The sequence below is a fragment of the Magnolia sinica genome, chromosome 7, assembly GCF_029962835.1.
Source record: "Magnolia sinica isolate HGM2019 chromosome 7, MsV1, whole genome shotgun sequence".
Taxonomy (NCBI): Eukaryota; Viridiplantae; Streptophyta; class Magnoliopsida; order Magnoliales; family Magnoliaceae; genus Magnolia; species Magnolia sinica.
Genome location: NC_080579.1, coordinates 91,890,665 through 91,910,068, shown reverse-complemented (window position 1 = coordinate 91,910,068; position 19,404 = coordinate 91,890,665). Strand labels below are relative to the sequence as shown.

General features: G+C 39.2%; 1 protein-coding gene across 5 annotated transcripts in view; it reads left to right on the top strand.

Annotated features, from left to right (window-relative positions):
- Positions 1-17,762, top strand: part of LOC131251702 (3beta-hydroxysteroid-dehydrogenase/decarboxylase) — a 30,410-nt gene extending 12,648 nt beyond the window's left edge. For 3 of the 5 annotated variants that reach the window (XM_058252597.1, XM_058252598.1, XM_058252599.1), the window contains 8 exons: positions 1,654-1,779; positions 4,389-4,468; positions 5,853-6,051; positions 11,626-11,740; positions 12,177-12,351; positions 13,088-13,244; positions 16,558-16,624; positions 16,974-17,762. In XM_058252597.1, the coding sequence (XP_058108580.1) occupies positions 1,654-1,779; positions 4,389-4,468; positions 5,853-6,051; positions 11,626-11,740; positions 12,177-12,351; positions 13,088-13,244; positions 16,558-16,624; positions 16,974-17,128 (1,074 nt within the window). In that variant the 3' untranslated portion in view covers positions 17,129-17,762. Of the gene's footprint in view, positions 1-1,653; positions 1,780-4,388; positions 4,469-5,852; positions 6,052-11,625; positions 11,741-12,176; positions 12,352-12,458; positions 12,695-13,087; positions 13,245-16,557; positions 16,625-16,973 lie in introns of those variants that run through there. The other 2 variants (XR_009174018.1, XM_058252600.1) reach the window with 2 other exon arrangements.
- The last annotated feature ends 1,642 nt before the right edge of the window (positions 17,763-19,404 follow it).

Here is a 19,404-nt window from a genome sequence, read left to right as displayed (position 1 = left end):
TCTCCCAAAAGATTGCAAAGGATGGATTGAAATGCACCCATAACGTGTTTAGATTAGAGAAGAAAGAAGGAAATGATGGAAAACTGAAGTTTGGAGAGTTTTTTTGAAAGAGGGTTGCAGTTATTGTCAGTGTAGATGATATCTGTCGATACCAAGTAAATTTACTTAAAGAAAAAAGTGTGATACCTCGCAATGTAATCTATACATTGTGATACATTGCCTGATACCAAGGATTTTTTGTACTCCAGGCCATTTTCGTATCTTTGACTGGGATACCGATAATATCGGCTAATATATTGGCTGATATTATCGATACTGCAATCATTGGTGCCGATTGCCAACCTGTCACCCTCCTTTGTCTAGCCGGGGACTGGCAATGAGAGCATAAAATTCCCACAGGTGCAATGTAATAGACTATTTGCTTAGGTTGATTACAATCAATGTTCGAAATATTGGTATCGCGTTACATATCGCACCCTTGGGGATACAGATATGTTTTGGTTATCGCATGGGATATGTCATTCGTATCGGGTAATTTATCGCACTGTTTGGGAAACATTGGAAAAAAGGTTGAATTTTTAAATGAAACTTCAAGGATTGTTAAAAAAGACCTTAACACACTTTTAAATCATAACATCTCAAAAAAGAAGTGCACATAATAGGCTTCTTTTGTATAGGGTCCTGAGCTATACATCGTCTGACTAAACTGATACAACAATATTCAAATTGAATGCATACCATTTAGAGTGTATGTGATGATCATTTTATCAAACACTCCTAAATACTTTGAAATTAGTCTCAATTGATAGCTGGTTGAAGGGAGGGAAGTTAAAAAAAAATATTTTAATAAATTTATTATTATTATTTTTTAAATAAAAATTGATTTTTATTTTCTGAAAATTGACAAGGAATTAACAAATTAGTAGTAGATCAGCCCTCATACATGCTTGATTTCATGTTTAGAGTGCAACATTGCAAGCGATTTGGGAGAAATTGAGAAAATTTTGATTTTTTCCCGAATCGGACCTCCTACACTCAAATTTCGAAATTAGAGTGTAGGTGATGATCATTTCATTAAATGCTTCAAAATTAGTCTCAATTGACAGCTGGTTGAAGGAAAATTTCAAAAAAAAGAAAAAAACTTGGAGAATATGAAGAACCAATGGATATTGAAATCAAAGCTCCAACTCCATGATTGTTCATGCAAAACATGAAGAACCAATGGATTTGTAACCATTTGACACCGATTACCATAGTTTTAGCATGAAAAAGGAATAAAAAATTGAAAATGCTCACCGAATCGAACATGTGGGATATATCGACACTACCTTTGCATTTCATATCGCATAGGTGGGATACAAGATATATCGTGTGATATATTGCCCGATATCGTCGATATTGAAAACATTGATTACAATCAAGCGCCATCTAAGAGTCTATTACATAGGTTGATTACAATCAAGTGCCATCTAAGAGTCTATTACATAGGTTGATTACAATCAACAAGTTTTATTGTCGCTTTAATATTTTTGTTATTTTACTATCATGGTGTTGTTGATGCATGCTTCCTTGTTTCTAGACAACATAATAAGCCTGTGGCATTTGTATTAGCATCTGATAGTCACTTTTCCTTGTTTCTTTTTTCTTCTTCAGTACATCATTGGTGATGGCAATAACATGTACGATTTCACATATGTTGAAAATGTGGCACATGCCCATTTATGCGCTGAGAAAGCTCTAGCTTCAGAAGATGCGGGTGCAGTGCGAGCAGCTGGTCAGGTACTGTTTTCCTATTATTTATTTATTTATTTATAAAATTGCTTTCATGTTCTATCAGTGTTAAAAAAATTCTCACCAATGGAGACATTTTAGGGGCCTCTTATTTGAAGGGGTAGAAAACTTGTCAAAGATCCAAGTGTATGGCACACGTCAAAGATTTGGGCCATTCATCACGTTATTGTCAAAATCATTATCATGTCACAAATTGTAGTAATGGTCAAATCACAAATCAAAAGGTAAATCGTAAGATTTTTTTTTGTCCAGTTTCTTAAAATTGAAAAATATGAAAACTAGAAGTAAATTAGAAAGAAAAGCTAAAGTTCATCAATCATCCATTTCCGATGGATATGCACCAAGAAAAGTAATACATATCGTGATTTTGGCAATTGAGAACTTGTATACGGTTACATACCTTGACAGTGTTAAAGGATTCCTATCTTTCCTTTATTTTGTCTTTCAAGAAATTTACCTTCAAAACATAGAAGAGTTCTTCAATAACTTATGTTCTTTGCACCTTTCTCGAGTGCGGAACCGAAAGTATTCAATAATGGTAAGAGTGCCATAATGGCCAGTCTTGTGGTCATTATGATACGGGCTGTAACAGGCATTACGCCTTGTAATGTCAATTTTTTTAAAGGGGCAAAAATGTATCAGCCCTGTAGGGGACTGTTATGCCCCTTAACGGCTCCTTACACGCCCTTAACAACCGTTACAGGGCTGTTTCTGCGGCTTTTTTTTTTTTTTTCAGAACAGGCATTACAGCGCGTATCACACAATGGCTTCCATCATTACTGTGATGTAACAGCCATTATGCAACCATTTTTGAATACCATGGTAAAATCCCGTTGGAAAAGTGGCATTCGAGTCTGTTGATTGACAGAAAGGATATCTTTATTTCTTTGCTTTTGAGTTTTGAATATCAAAATCCTTATATCTCCTCTCTCTCAAAAGAGGAAAACAGGATTTTTTAATAGGGGAGGTTCTTTAACATGTTTTAAAAGCAAAAGGATAAGGGACGAGGAGAAAATATATTAAAAAAAATGGAAAAAAACGATTTTATATAATTTTCAGCAGAACGATTTTATGGTTCAATACAATAGTCAAGAAATTCATGTAGATTTGTGATATGGGGCTATGCTTTGTATCATAAATGCATATGATACAATTCGAATCTTGTAAATGTGTATGTGATTTGGGGCTTTGAATTGTAAATTGTACAATTTTGACAACAGTTGGTACGGTACACCACGAACATGCCATGGACTAAAAATAATTTTGGCCTACTGATCAGGCAGGTCAAAATTGCATGAGAAAAATAGGCCGTTAGTAAAAAAGTCCCAACATCCAAACTCAACGTGCAATTGTTGCTCACTTGATTAGTGTTCTAAGCTGATTTTTGTTATATGGCATGTTCATAATGCGCATTGCCTGATGAACGGCCTGAATCTTTGACATGCGTGCTGTCTTCCTAGATCACTAACATGTGTTCGCCCCCATCATTGAACCCCCCCACCCCACCAAGGGGAAAAAAGAAGAACAAAATCTTTCTAGTAAACTTGGTTTGGTGAGGCTCCCAGTACCATGACTGGAATCCTTTTCTTATCATTTATTTTGCTAATATGTTATAAAAGAGTGAAATGAAAAACTTAAAAGGTATCATGACCCACATGCATGAACGACTACTGTACATGTGGCACACATGTTCCTCAATACAAGCCATCCAACACACTGAATGAATGATCCTAAAGCCTGATTGCGGCCATGGAATAGACAGGTAAAATGAAATAATTCAATGGTCGAAAGTCAATAGACGTCTGACAAATGGAGGTTAGGATTGTCTAATCAGTTAGATGTTGGGGATGGGTTCCATCTGCAGCGGATCCCATGATTTGGGTTGGTTATATTGAATTGCATTCTTTATGGGAGCACTCAAAGTGGAAGGGAAATTTTAGAGGAAGGCCATCCATGCTTTATGGTACAGAATGTTGGGCAGTTAAGGAACAACATATACATAGGTTGAGTATAGCTGAAATGAGGATGTTGAGATGGATTAGTGGCAAGACGAGGAAGGTTAGAAGTAGAAATGAATGCATTCAAGGGAACTTGGGAGTAGTTCCGATAGGTAATAAGATGAAGGAAAGTGGACTTCAATGGTTTGGTCATGCGCAACAGAGACCAAGAACTGTGCTAGTTAGGAGTGAGTTGGTGCAAATTGAAGGCTATAAAAGGGCAAGGGAAGGCCCAAAAGGACATGACTGGAGGTGGTAAGAAAAGTCTTGATGACCTATGATCTAACTGAAGTTATGACCCTTGATAGAATGGAATGGCAGAACAATATTAATGTAGCGAATCCCAAATATATGGGACATGGCTTAGATGATGAAGAAGAAGATTGAGTTGCATGCATGCCGCACGTACTGTGGCTTTATGCTATGGATGGTCATATTCTGCCAGAGTATCAATGTTTATTATTATTATTATTATTATTTTTTATTTTTTTAAATTTAAATGTATGCCTTTTTATATGTCTTTGCCAATTCCTGAATCAAAGCCGGGTTTTCGAACATTACTTCCATTGATCAATGTGTTTTAACATGATGCTCTTGCAGGCATATTTTGTAACTAATATGGAACCGATTAAATTTTGGGAGTTCATGTCATTGATTCTTGAAGGTCTTGGCTATGAAAGGTACTCTCAGTATCCTGCACTCTCTCTCTCTCTCTCTCTCTCTCTCTCTTTCTCTCTCTCTCTCACACACACACACACACACGCACGCACGCACACACACAAAGTACCCTATGCTAGACCCAAATATCTAATCTAGTTATTAAGCACTCAATTTCCATGTCCTTGGAATTCATGTATGAGATCTACACTCTTCATATATCGTATCCTACCGTCGGTAGGCTGGATGCCACAAATCATACCAATAAGGTGATCCTTGCTGTTGTTTGGATGCTTTTTTTTGGACCATCAAGCATCTGCAATTGCCAATTGGTTGGACTTTTCACAACTGCCTAATTCTAAAATCCTTTAAGAATCCTCCAATCGGTACCTAGGATGACACCGTTGGCGTAATTTTTGTGGTAGGGCCATCCACTGTATGGCCTGATAGAAGGTCTGCATCTTGTACATGTGCGGATATTGAATGCTTGATAATTACAATAAATCGATAGCAGTGTATCCTCTCTCTCTCTCTCTCTCTCTCTCTCTCTCTCTAACTGGTAAGCTCTCTCTCTCTCTCTCTCAAATTGGTATTTTATCATTTGATATACTGGCATGCAAATTAGATAGTCCTAAGCTGACTTCTATATTATCGTGAGACTAGAATTTCAAGTTCCACTCTTTCACATGTGCCAGTGTGGCATAATGTGTGAGATTCAGGCTGTTCATTGGTTGGAGCCCACTCTGTAGATGTCATGATAGAAGAGCATCCAGTTATCGGTCTGCCACAAGTGTACAAATAAAAGCACAGTTGAAGGGCTTTGTCCATAATAAGTCCAAATTTGATGCTTACATATTTCTCAACTTACGATTGCACTGATCTGATTTCTGGGACATGGCTGACATGTGGGAGGCCTGCCTGATGAATGGTCCAGATCTTGCACCTGTATGCTCCATTTGCATACATCAGGAGATTGGGATTCAAAGTCCCGTTATCAGCGTTAGCAGGGCTCTAAAGGCTACGTGCATTTAATATATAGTAAGAGGCCGGTTCCTCTACGATTGTTGTAGAGTAAGTGTAATGCATGTAAAACTTATTCATATGTGTCTAAAACTTATTCACAAACATCTAAAGCTTACTCACATGCCCATAAAGCTTGTTCTATGTTTTTGGGTATTGTCCTTTATTTTCTATGGTCTGACCCACCTGATGATTGGATCGGCCTGCCTTTTTGAGGCATCTAATTTTCATGATGGATTGGCCTTACTGGGCGGGTTGGATGCCATACACACACCACAGTGGGTCCCATATGCAGCTAGTTTCACGAAATTCCCGTCTACAGCAAATTGGCCTTTATATAGTATTCAATCCACATCACCTTTGTGGCTAAGATTACTCGATTTGCAGGCCAAGAATCAAAATCCCTGCCCCTGTTATGATGCCAGTAGCATACATGGTGGAATGGGTGTACAAGATGCTGGCACCTTACGGGATGCGTGTACCTCAGCTGATACCTTCGAGAATCAGACTTCTATCCTGTAACAGAACTTTCAGTTGTTCAAAGGCAAAGGACCAGCTTGGTTATATGCCTATCGTATCACTTAAGGTTTGTTCCTACATATAATCCGCCTTGTTGTGTGATTAGCTATATGTTAAGTACACTCCACTACCTTTGGAAAGGAGCTACACCACATGCGTTTTCAACCATTTCTTGGTGGCGACTCATCCACTGTACATGTGGTATATACATGCATCAATCTACTACACTGCCCAAAATTTGCCCCCCCTTGTGGATTCGATGTATCACAAAATTGCACCAATTGGACAATCTTAACCATCAAATTGGTGGCTATCAGGTGGATGGTTGAGAAGAAATTGTTCTGCTATCCAAATTCAATGGATGATATTAGATGGTAAGGTTTTTTTTTTTTTTTTTTTGATCTGTGTGATTTTTGGTTACTGGACCCATGATTTATTTGGTGTGTATGTTGGATGAGTCACTGCGTTTATAAGATGGTGGAAAGAGGGCATGGTAGTCTACCGACTCTACCCCTTTCAAAATTGCCATGCTAGATGCATTGGAAAGAAGATCACATGAATATAAGAAGAAGATAACTATTTTCTTTCCTTTTTGGTACTATTTATATTGTTTCAACATAGTTATTTTCCTAAATATGTTTCTCTGTTATTTAAACATAGGGATAGGAAGAACCATAAACTCAAATGACGTATAGATACTTTCGTTGGATTAGGGCCTGTTTGTTTCAATGTAAGTACATGTAATTGTATGGTACAGGCATCATAATTACATCCATTCTCTGTTTGGAAAGAGAGGAATTACTCCAGAAAAACTCAACGCAATTTTGTCATCGAAACTGTGGGCCCCACCATGATGTTTGAGTTATATCTACACCGTTCATTCATTTTTTCAGATTATATTAGCACATGAGCCTAAAAATGGGGCAGATCCGAAGCTAATGTGAACCACACCAGAGAAAACAGTGGGTTCAATGGTGGCGTCATTATTCCCACTAATTCCGATGATGTGGCCTACTTAAGCTTTGAATCTGCCTCATTTTTTGGCTCATGTCTTAAAATGATCTGAAAAGATGAATGGACGGTGTGGATAAAACACATACATCATGTCGGGGCCCACATAGTCCGCCTCATTTTCTTAGTCAAGATCTACCAATAAGTGTAGATGCCAACATCAATACATTAATTGCTATTGATCTTTTTTAAAAAAAAAATTTAGAGATAACTGCAAATATATAGAAGAAAAAGAAACTTACAAAAGGAAAAAAGGTAAAAAACGCAAAAGAAGCGAACTGCTGAGATAGCAGAACGCTCCTAGACACCAAGAAAAGACAAATCAACCCTCTTTAAACCCTTTACATTAACAGCCCATTTGATGACCGGCTTTTTAGCCTTAGAACCTACTATCCTACCCGAGGACGACCGATCATTGAAACACCTATCATTCCTTTCTTCCTACGCCACCCACCAAATGGCAAGGATAGCCATATGCCAGATGATAGAGTTAATTTTTCCGAGCTTAAAACCATTCCAATCGGATAACATCTTCGCTGCAGACTCTGGCGCGCACCAACTGACCAAGAATTGCTGGCAGAAATCTTCAAGAATAGAGGAGATGAAGGGGCAATGAACCAGTAAATGGTTCACTGATTCAGCGTTACGCATACAACAGAGATAAACATTAACCAGTTGCAGGCCTCTCTTAGATAAGTTATCTATAGTGAGGATCCTATTACGGCTTGCCAGCCACCCGAAGCAAATATATTTAGGCAGGGCCTTGTACTTCCAGATGAAAGCGGAGACTTCACTCGTGAGCCGCGCGGTAGGATAGATTGCTGTGTAAAGAGACTTAACAGAAAATGAAGCTGTTTTCTCGAGAGGCCAAACGATACTAACAGAAAATGAAAATTGCTATTGACCTTTAGCATTGTAGTTAATAAATGCTAAATTAAAAATAAAAATAAAAATACAAGTAATTACATTGAAACAAGCAGGCCCTAAGGAAATCTGAAGTGAAAGAAGTGTTGAGAAAGATGAAAACAGGAAAGGCCCTCAGATCAAATGGTACATCAATAAAGGTTTGGAAGTATATGGGAGATACTGGATTAGTTTGGTTGACAAAGTTGTTCAACAAGAGTGTAAGATCAAAGAAAATGCTAGACTAATGGAGGCAAAGTACCATGATACCTATTTTTTTTTGAAAAGAACAAAACTTTATTGAAACAAAGCCAAAAAGGCTTGAAGCTATAACCCCCTCAAAACAAAAACAAAACAGCAACCCAATTAAGAGGAAAAGAAAATGACAATCTTTTAAAGCATCTATACAAGATATCCCATCCTCCAAACAATTGTCAGCCCTTCTAACCACTGAGGGTAAGGATGAGCTCACATTTTTGCAGCATCGCACGTTCCTTTACCCCCAAACAGACCACAACCCAGCTAACAAAGATAATCTCCACAACGCTCGCTGTTGCTTTCCAAGCTTCATTGCTAGGCAGAGAGCAATTCCTCCACATAACTCGATATCACCCACAAGATGTCAAAACCATTGAGGACCAAACCTAGCTAGGCGCCCAACAGTGAATGAACAAATGATCCACCAGCTCAGTGTCTCTCGTACGCGTAGTGCAAATATTTAGAATAATCATTGCCCTTTTTTGAAGATTTTTGATGGGATGAAACTTATGAGCCATGCTATGAAATTTGGGAGAGTGATTGACAAAGACTAAGGCGTATAAGAAGAAGATACAAAGGGCATGGTAGTCTGGCCCTTCAAAAATTGCCATGCTAGATGCATTGGAAACAAGATCACATTAATAGAAGACGAAGATACTAATTTCATTCCTTTTAGTACTAGTTATATTGTTTTGACATTATTATTTTCCTAAGTATTTTAAAATAAATAAATTATTTAAGCATAGGGATAGAAAGAACCATAAACTGAAATGATGTCAAAGACCATTGATACTTTTGTAGGATTGGGAAATCTAAAGTGAAAGAAGCATTGAGAAAGATGAAAATAGGAAAGGCCCCCTTGGACCAAGTGGTATACCAATAGAGGTTGGGAAGTGTGTGGGATATACTGGGTTAGTTTGGTCGACAAAGTTGTTAAACAAGATTGTAAGATCGAAGAAAATGCTAGATGAATGGAGGAAAAGTACCATGATACCTATTCCTAGGAATAAAGGAGACAGAGAGCTGCACTAATTATCGTGGGATTGAACTCATGAGCTGCATTGAGGCATGAGATGAATATATCAAAAAATTAGATTTGTTTCACGTTAGGGAGGTCCACCATTGAGGCTATTTTCCTACTCAGATAATTGATGGAGAAATACAGGGAGAGGAGAAAAGGATCTTCACATGGTATTTGTTGACTTAGGGAAAGCTTACGGTATGGTCCTTAGAGAGTTAATTTGGTGGGTTTTGGGAAAGGAGTTTCAAGAGGATATATATGCTTAAGGATATGTATGAGGGAGTGGTAACAAATGGGAGGGCTACTAGTGGAGAGACAAGTGAGTTCCCAATTATTATAGGCTTGCACCAAGGTTTGGCATTGAGCCTGTACTTTTTTTTTTTGCATTGGTTTTGATTGACAAGACGAGGGAGAGTGTAAGCACAAAGCTAGATTTATGGAGGGCTTTAATTATGAAGGATTTAAAATTAGTAGGACCAATGTTTTCAGTATCTTGCAATATCACCAATACATCCCACGCTTATCGGTTATCTGAGCTGAGCAATATGAAACTCCAACTTTACTATCCGTTTTTTATGGCATTGTGTAATATATTGCACGATATCGCAATATATCGTGATATTGTGCAATATCTCCACACTCTCCCTTTATAAATTCTTAATTTATCGTGCGATATATGGATACCGAGTGTGATATTGAAAGGGATAAAAGGAAATCAACTATTTTGTCTAGAAAATCCTCAAAAATGCACAAAAAGCGATTTATTTTTTTTTTTTTGCAAAAAAAAAAAAAAAAACCCTCTTCCTAGTACCTTGTAAGGTGATTTCGACCAGTCCACTCTAGTTTGTTGGAAGAAAATTTTCAAAATTTCTCCAAGATCACAATCATAAGCTTCTTGGGGTTGGTATCTAAAATGTCCGTATTTTCTAGTTTTGATTTTTTGATTTTTGTTTTTTATTTTTATTTTTTTATTTTTGTTTTTGTTTTTTCATTTTTATATGTTGTAAATAGTATCAAATGGTGAGAATTCCATTATTCTTCACATTTTGCATGAAAAATTATGGATTTGGAGCTTCGATTTTATGATTTGGGGGAGATAAGCCAAGTTATGGAAATTAGGGAAAAAATCTATTTTTTTCCAAAATTTTCCAAATCGGTTGCAATCTTAATATCCAAACAAAAAATTAAACATGCATATAACTTGAGTTACACATACTTGGCAGTTTTGGGATTTTTTTGAAAAAAATTATTTTTTAATTAAAAATGCTAAAAAATTATTTTTTATTTTTCGAAATCCACAAGTATACTTGTAGTTTTCTACTTCTTATTTTGCTTTTGAATGTAATGCTTGTGTTTCCATACATATATTCTTATATTTGTAAATATTATGAATTGACTTTGAATTTAGTTACATCAGATTAGTCAGATAGTGCATAGATTAGGACCTTATTCAAGGGAAATCTATTATGTGCACTTAGTTTTTATGATTGTTTATTTTATTTTATTTTATTTTTATAATTTCTAAGTGTGTATTGATGTCTTTTTTAACATTTCCTGAAGTCTCATTGAAAAAATCAACCAATTTCCCAATGTTTCCCCATATTTCCCAACAACAATGATAAATTACGTGATACAACTGATATATCCCATGTGATAACCGATATCTATCCGTTTCCCAAGGTTGTGATACATTATGCGATAACGATATTGAAAACATTGAGTAGGACTAAAACAGAGTATATGGAGTGCAATTTTAGTAATGATAGGAGTGGAAACAAGGAATTAGTTAGAATTGTTGACTAAGAAGTTTCCCAAAATGATCACGTTCCATATCTTGGGTTGATAATTCATAAGAGTGGAGAGATCGTGAAGGATGTTGCCCATAGAATTCAAGCTCGTTGGAAGAAGTGGAGATGTCTCTGGAGTTTTATGTGATCGTTGTGTACAACTCAAACTGAAAGGGAAACTTTGGAGGATAGTTATGAGACTAGCCATGCTTTATGGGACATGCCGTTGGGCAGTCAAGGAGCAACGTGTTCATAGGATGTGTGTAACTGAAATAAGGATGTTGAGATGGATGGGTAGGAAGATGAGGACATAATTAGAAATGAATGCATTTAGGGAACTTTGGAGTAGCACTAATAGGTAATTAGATGAGGGAAAGTAGACTTAGATCGTTTAGTCATGTACAACAGAGACCAAGAATCGTGCTAGTTAGGAGTGAGTTGGTACAAGTTGAAAGGACGTGGTTGAAGGTAGTAAGAAAAGACTTGATTGATTGAAAAAAGGAAAAGAAAAAAGAAAAGACTTCATACCTATGGTCTAACTGAAGTTATGGCCCTCGATAGAGTGCAATGGCAAAGCAGAACACGATTTATATAATTGACCAACAGTTGGGATAAGGCTTAGATGGTGATGATGAAGATGTTTTCCTATTATTTCTCCCAGGAGGGTCTGAAGAGGACGGTGGAGTCATACTCACATCTGAGAGCTGAACTACATGTTAAAAGAAGGGACACTGATCAGCCATCTAAAGCTTCTATATACCTTGGAAGTGGAAAGGGTATGGATTTAGTAATTTCTATCTTTTTAATCCATTCGCTTATAGAGTTTTGCCACATCTGCACTCGTCTCCACGTGGTCAGATGCACCAATTGGCATGTGTGGGACATCTGAGCCATGAATCATGTGGGATCCACCATGTAGATGTTCTGCCCCAAAAATCATGTCACTTACATACATTAATATGGCCACGTGTATGTTGAATGTGGAGGGTTGGCAGTTATTTACAAACAATCCATCATTTTTTTATAGATATACTGCCCACCTGATGAGTTGACTGGCCTGATTTTCGGGCCAGATCATCTGCATGCTGTGACCGCCTGATGCACTCTGTCCCATTACATGGTCTTGGTGTGGATTTGCCTAGAGAGTTGCTTGTGGGATTACTAAAGTTCTTTACTTGCATTTATTGAACTATTGCTGCTGCTGTTTTGTAGTTGCGGACACACTTCTATGGAAAGATAAGAAGCAGACGCTCACGACATTGCTCGCGTTGATTGCCATTTATTATCACTTCTTTACACCTGGATACACGATCATAACAGCTATTGCGAAGATTCTCATGTGGGCAACTCTGTTCTTGTTCATCCAGAGCATTCTACCTGCAAAAATGTATGTCACCTGTTACATTGTTTTTCTCTTCGATTATTTCAAATTAACCACTGTTTAAAGACTTCAACTGACCTGGATTTTGATTTCTTTAAAACTGAGTGGCTCAGCTGAGTCGCTGTTGTGGGAAGAGTAAAGCTACTATGTTGGTGTTTAAAATAGGGAAAGTTTAGTGAAAAAATTAGACTTCTGGCTGAATTGAGCTGAAAAACCAGCTGTGTCAAATTCATTAACTCGGCTGAGTACCTTGTTATTGAAAGTGTCGAGGAGAAGCTATTGCTGATCTCTGGGCTTGTTGATGTGAGGCTGGTGCTCGCCAGATTTGTCGGGTTTCCCATGAGCACAGGTGAGCAGGTTTTTCCCCATCATACCAATCAGCTTAGATGGCCGTATTCACCACCTTTGCATGCTCAGATTACTCACAGCAAATCGGGAGAAATGGTCCCTTTTCTATCGGTGATATATCCTTCAACAGGTAGAAGATACAATTAAGAGGGTAACAAGGGACTTTCATTGACTCAGTCAAAGAGACTCATTGGCTACTTTGCACGTGTGCCATCACACGTGCCAACAGTTATTAAATGGGACTTGATATCTGCACCCATCCTGATTAATTTGAATGATTCGTTTTCCATTTTCGGAATTGAATGGAAATGGGTGTATGCAAATCTTTAATTTTGGGGTGGGCCATCAATCCTCATTCTAGACTGTGGCTAAAATCAGGAGACTCTTTGTGCAGATTGGGATATAAACTTGAGAAAATTCCTGCTTCGTGGTTCCATTTCTCGGAAGAGAAGACACGGCGCATTGCTTTGTCTCTGGGGTCCACTTGGAATTCTGCGGTTGGTGTTCTAAAAGCTATTTGCAGGGGGAAGGACTGGACGCTATTCTTCAAGGTACTTACTGCCCACCGCCTGTCTTTGTGCCTTGTGTTTGTTTCCCAAATCACCTTTTATTCCATCCAGCACGTACAAGTACAAATCTGTATTGGTATTGTACAATTCAAATACACTGTCAAGCATGTTGACACTGCTATTGGGAAGAATTTTAATTTATCTTGGGAATTGGGGTTTCCACACCCATAAATTTTTAGTTCCAATACCACAAGTAATTTTTAAAGTTTCTAAATTTGGGTTTCCGGTGGGGAGCAGCAACTTTACAGGGTGGAGATAAATTCCCCTTTATTTTCCATTTTCTTTGTTATTTTTATTAGAGAAATACTTTGGTGGTCCCACAACACTATAAGTTATAGTGCTTCTAGTTGCATTGGGACACTTGGACAGTCCAATACACTGATCCATACTGCTCATTAGATCCAACCAACATTTCATGCGCTACCGTGTAAACATCTCATCAATTTGACAAGTACTAACCATTTGATCCAATGGCCTTTAACATGGCCAGTCAAGATTGTTTACACTGAAATAGGTTCAATCAACAATTCGATCTATATATTTGTTAGTGTCCATCATGGGTTGCTTGTGATTCTAGAGAATCTATTTTGGAGAAAATAAATGATGCTTTGATTGGTAAATGGGTTTGGAGGTCTGGGGTGGAAGAAGACTCTTTATGAAGGGAGGCAGTGGGTAGGAAGTATGGGGTCGATGATGGGGGTTGGTGGAGTCATTCTTCTTCATTATATAGGTCCTCGGTATGGAAAGGGGTAGCTCGGATTAGGAGCAAGGGGTGGGGAGGCATTAGTTTTTCTTTAGGGAACGGGTCCAAGATTAAGTTTTGGGATGATATTTGGGTGGGGGATCAGGCATTGGGGGAGGCTTTCCCGTTGGTAGCTAGGCTGGCATCAGGGGTGGGGATTGTGGTGGCTTGTTGTTTCTTGATCAGAGGTGATGAAGTGATCTGGGCTCCACCGTGTGGGAGGAACTTGGCTGATGAAGAGGTTGAGGAATTTGTGAATCTGTTGTCCCTTCTTGCTCACGTGAGGCCGGTGTTCTATCTGAATCGGATTCGATGGTGTGGTTGAAAGAGAGGTCTGGCAAATTTTCGGTTAGATCCTTTTATAAGATGCTGTAGGGAGGGGATATAAGTGGTGGGATTAGTCCAACAGCTTTTGTATGGCCCCATGGAGCGCTCTCTAAGGTGGTGGCCTTTGCATGGCTAGTTGGGTGTAGCAAGGTCCTTACAATTGATAATCTCAGGAAGAGGAATATGATTCTCGCTAATGTTTGCGTGATGTGCTTTCAAGATAAGGAGTCTGTCAATCAACTTTTCATCCATTGCGTGTTTGCGAGGCAGTTGTGGCAAAAGTTCTTCAACCTTTTTGGAAATTTGTGGGTCTTGCCGAACTCCATCGGTCAGTTTTTCCTCTTATGGCACGGAGGGATGCATACGAATGCGGGTTGAAAAGTTTGTCAACTTGCGATATTGGCTGGTCTATGGTTCCTATGGAGGGAAATGAATAATAGATGCTTCAGGAATTGTTCAAGGAGAGTAGAGGAAGTCTTTCAGGTAGCGAAACGGAATGTAACAGAATGGGCAGTGTCCTTGGTGGCTGTAGTTCGGTTCCCGGAAAGCTGGGCTGTCTTGTAAGGCTTTCGGGTCACTGTATAGTGTCTATGTTGTTGTATATTCTGGCTTTGGCCTTTTCTCTTAATAAAATTTTCTCGTTGTTCAAAAAAAAAAAAAAAAACCCCATCCCATCCATGGCTTGGAAAAGGGATGACTACAGAAAATAGGGACAAATTGATGATGGATTCGATCATCTGATCAATGCTATTTTTGCATGGTATTCCATGAAGGTGTTTTAGAGTTAATAGACAGTTCAGATCGATCGATTGGACTGTCCAAGTGAACGAATGCAACTAGAAGTACTATAACTTACGGTATTTTGAGAGCACTGGAGCATTTCTCTTTTATTGAAGTGCAGTTTGCAATTAACTTTCAATTGTGAAGTTGCTAAATACTATTTCAAACTCAAATGGTATTTAGTAAAATTGTGCATATAAACACTACCTATATTTAATGGTTTTAATAGACTCAATGTGTAGACTGGTTTTCCTGCACTTGAAAAGATCATGTGCACCAAGAATCTGTGCACGTCTCTGACCATTCATAGATGGTGGGTGTGAATCTCAGCACATTTTACAAGATGAGATTCCTTTAATCCTGTTTTAAAGTATGTGTCAGACGCTAGTGGGAGTCCTTGGAGTGGAAGATATGTGCCTTGAGTGCTTGAGTCTTGTGTACAAAAATGTGCACTGAACACGGGCCCAATCTTTGAAGGACCAGAATTCTCTACAGCAGGAGGTGTGGATGCAGTTGCATCATGACATGTGGGGATCCACTTGAGACGCACTCTACGCATCAATGCCCTGCTTCCTTACATTTGTCTGTGTTGCGCACATGCATCTCACATGTGATGTCACGTGTCAGGGCAATCCTGTATCCACCCCTTCTGCTGTAGCCTGTGGTTATATCCTGTAGAGGATTCCAGTCCATCTTATAATACTTAAATATAGCTGTACAGATGTGTCAACTAGGCTGTCAATGGGTACCTGGACTCATCGGTATCTGCTGGACATGACCCCTTTTTAATGGGTTCGGCTCCCATTTATTGGACCCACGAAGAAATTGGGTCTTGTTCGGGTCATGCTTTTTGGACCTGGTTAAAAATCGAGTCCAGTCAAGTTCAGGTCGGGTCTATTTGGGTCTAGCTCAGGTCCATTTAGTTTTAATAGTAAATTTTTACATATTTAATATAGTTTGATTATTCTCGCAAAAGAAATTAGATTTCCTAAGCCTCACACATGTAAGAGAGCCCGTTTATACACCATGCATATGTCAAAGTGGCACATGTGTGTGTAATCTAATCCATCTAGTGGGTGGGCCCAACGATGTCACTGCTCTTATTTGTACCAAACTGATCTCGAAACCTAGATCCAAAGGCCTGGTGGGTACCCGACGGGTGCCTGAACCCAATCAGATCTGGGTCCGGGTCTCCAAGAACTATACCCACAGCTGGCAATACCTGAACTGGGTTAGCCCAGGTACTGGTAGCATAGGACTTCCACCGAACCCAAACTGTTACAGCCCCAATGTCAGCATGTTGGTTGTCTAGATCATCGTGTCCGACATATCTATCCATCCAACCCCCAGGACACATCATAAAAAGTTGTTACTTCATGGAGGTCTATGCAATTGCATTTCTTTTGTGAGTTATTGATATTATTCACTACCTGTTGAATTTAACAGGTGGTTGTCATCCTTTTGATTCTCAACTTCCTTGGAAGAATTTCATTCCACAGCATTTTTGTCACAGGTAGAAGCATCTCTCTCTCTCTCTCTCTCTCTCTCTCTCTCTCTCTCTCTGATGACATACATGATCCCAACTAGAAAAAGGTGGGCTACGAAATGAAATACAGCAATGGTCTCTGTTCAATTGAAAAAAAGGCCGACGCATTTGTTTGGCTTGGATATTTCAATCTGGGAAATTTTTGGGGCATGGACTTGCATTGATGATGGGGCTCTTTATATCAAACTCCAGTGAGCCACTGAACTACGGACCCCACGTATAAATTATGGACAGAGGATATATATGCTCCACGATCATATAGATTTCCTCCATGAGGTATTACTCGAAACTGATTTTTTCTATGCTTTGAATGCAGGAGTGCCCTTTGTCTTTGTAGCTTTCTATGTTTATGAGAAAAGGGAGGAAGAAATTGATGGGTTAGTCTATCAAGCTCTCTCGTTTGCATTGAAGCTGAAGTCTGATGTCATGAGAAAATTTGTGACCTCCAAGCAATCTGCTGCGGCTCAGTAATTGGATTTCTCCATGGGGCATGTGAGGTTCTCTAATCCCACGTGCACCTACCTCTCTCATGTACGCCTACGTGCAGGCTAACGTGTGGGACATCCAATCTTTCCATCAGTTGGGCCCCACTATAAAATGCCCTAATTCATAGTTCAGGCAGGCACACCCATTGGGTGGGCCACGGGTCTAAAAGAAATACATGCTGTCGGATGATATTCAGGTACTGTCACACACCCACTAGTGTGGGTACAGTTGTTGGGAGGGCTAGCCTTTTTCTTTGGACCCATTTGCCGTGATGGTGGGGATTTCCTTAGTTGGGATGTTGTAACAGGGGTTTGCACGTGGATGTAGGATTTGCAAACCTCTGGGTGGTGTCATTGGCGTCTGGTCCCATCTGCAACCATGCTTTAACACAGTTTTAAATTCGGAGGCGGTTGCAAATGCTTTAGATGTTGGTATTGAGTACAGAGTTGCTTACTGCTCAGTGTGACACATGTTTAACTTATCCGTCCGTTTGCTTGTGGTCCGTCATCGGTTCTGCCCGGTTCTTTGGACTGAGTTCTTTCCCCCACTATGTTTTCCAAACACATCCATTTCTCATTGTGTTATTCTTTTTATCTGAGACAGTTTAGATTTCTGATTATGGTGGTTATGTCGTGCATTTAACTTACCAGTCAAAAACCCATTTGCTACTATGCTGCTTTGTCAGTTTTGATGATGATCATTACCTGATGTGTTATTCTGTGGAGTTGAGATCTGAGAGAAGAAACCAACGATCCATGCAGGACGACCAAGCCGTGCATGTGCTTGGTCTTGCTGTATTGACGGTTCATCCGGAAACCAGGCTGGTAAACTCATCAGGCAGCCAGCCAGCCATATGCTGAATGTGGACCATTGGCATTTTTTAGTACTGGTATTTTTGTACATTATTGGACTAGCTAATGAGTTCACCGGCCTGAATTTTGGGCCAGTCATCTTAATGGTGGGATCAGCCTTATCACCTGATGGCAACTACCTTTGTCATGCTGGCAGCTTCGATGCAGTAGAAATGTTTTTGTGTAGAGATAACCGTCTTATCTTGTGAATCTTGTAAATTTTGTCTCTCTCATATAATCTGTTTTGTGCTAATCTCTTAAAACCATTTTAACTGTCCATTATCTGATCATTCTGGGCCAGGGCCACCACACTAAAGTTTGGATGGTTGGATAGACAATATATGCCATATCGACTGTGGATGCAAGCATTTGTAGGAATAACTATGAAGGGAATTCTCTCTTCTGCTCTTCATCAACGCATTTGTCCCAGATGTGTGCAATATCTAAGCCATTTGTCAAGTGGGCATAGGTTTACTTTTACTAACCATTTTCTCATGCATTTGGTGGCGCACCTGATATGCAGACCAGGCTGATTAATCGCCTAGCCATGTGGGATGTGTGGCCCTTTATAAACCAGCCAGATCTCACATGCGTTTGGCAAGGTGAAATCAGGTGGATAGCCATCCGACTGTTGAATGTGGATGGCCAGTCATCTTCTTTTGATAATCCATCAGTGGTTGCCGAAATCCACCGGATTGGACAGTTAAAGAGTTGTCTAAAAGCATGATTTTGGGCCGCACCTCATCCACAATAGTGCCCACTAAATGGAAGGTCAGGATTGGAATCATGACATAAGTCACTAAGTATTCAATACCCTAACACTCAGGTCACACGTATGAAATTCGAACCATTCATCTATTATTTTTGTAGATGGTCCACCCAGTAACAGAATAATCGATTATGCCTGATCATATAGATAGCTTCTCACAGAGAAACTTGAAACTATGTATTTTGTCCAGTCCTTAAATCACCTTGAACCGAATCTAAACCGACCTATAGCTGGTCTGAGCCATCCAAACCTGAAAATAAGGTAGTTAAAACCACGGATTTTGGTGTTACTATTTCAACAAAGTGAAAGAACGCTAGAATGAAATTAAAAAGAAGGGAATTACTTAACACACCTAGGGGCATCCTAATTCATGAATTGCCTAGATGTTGGTAATTCTAGTTGGGAAAGGACTTCCAACTTCTCAGAGTCCCATCAAGCCCTTCCAACTTTATTTCTAGAAGTGCCTCTTTTTGTAATAATGGTACTAGTGGGATGCCATGGTCGATGCATACTTTATTTTTCGCCCATGGGTGCTAAGCCGGGTTTCTGGACATGCTACACTAAGGGCCATTTAAGTGAACCGATCTAGGCATTTGTTGAACTTGATTGTGTTAATACAATGGACACCCAAGTCAAGCCCA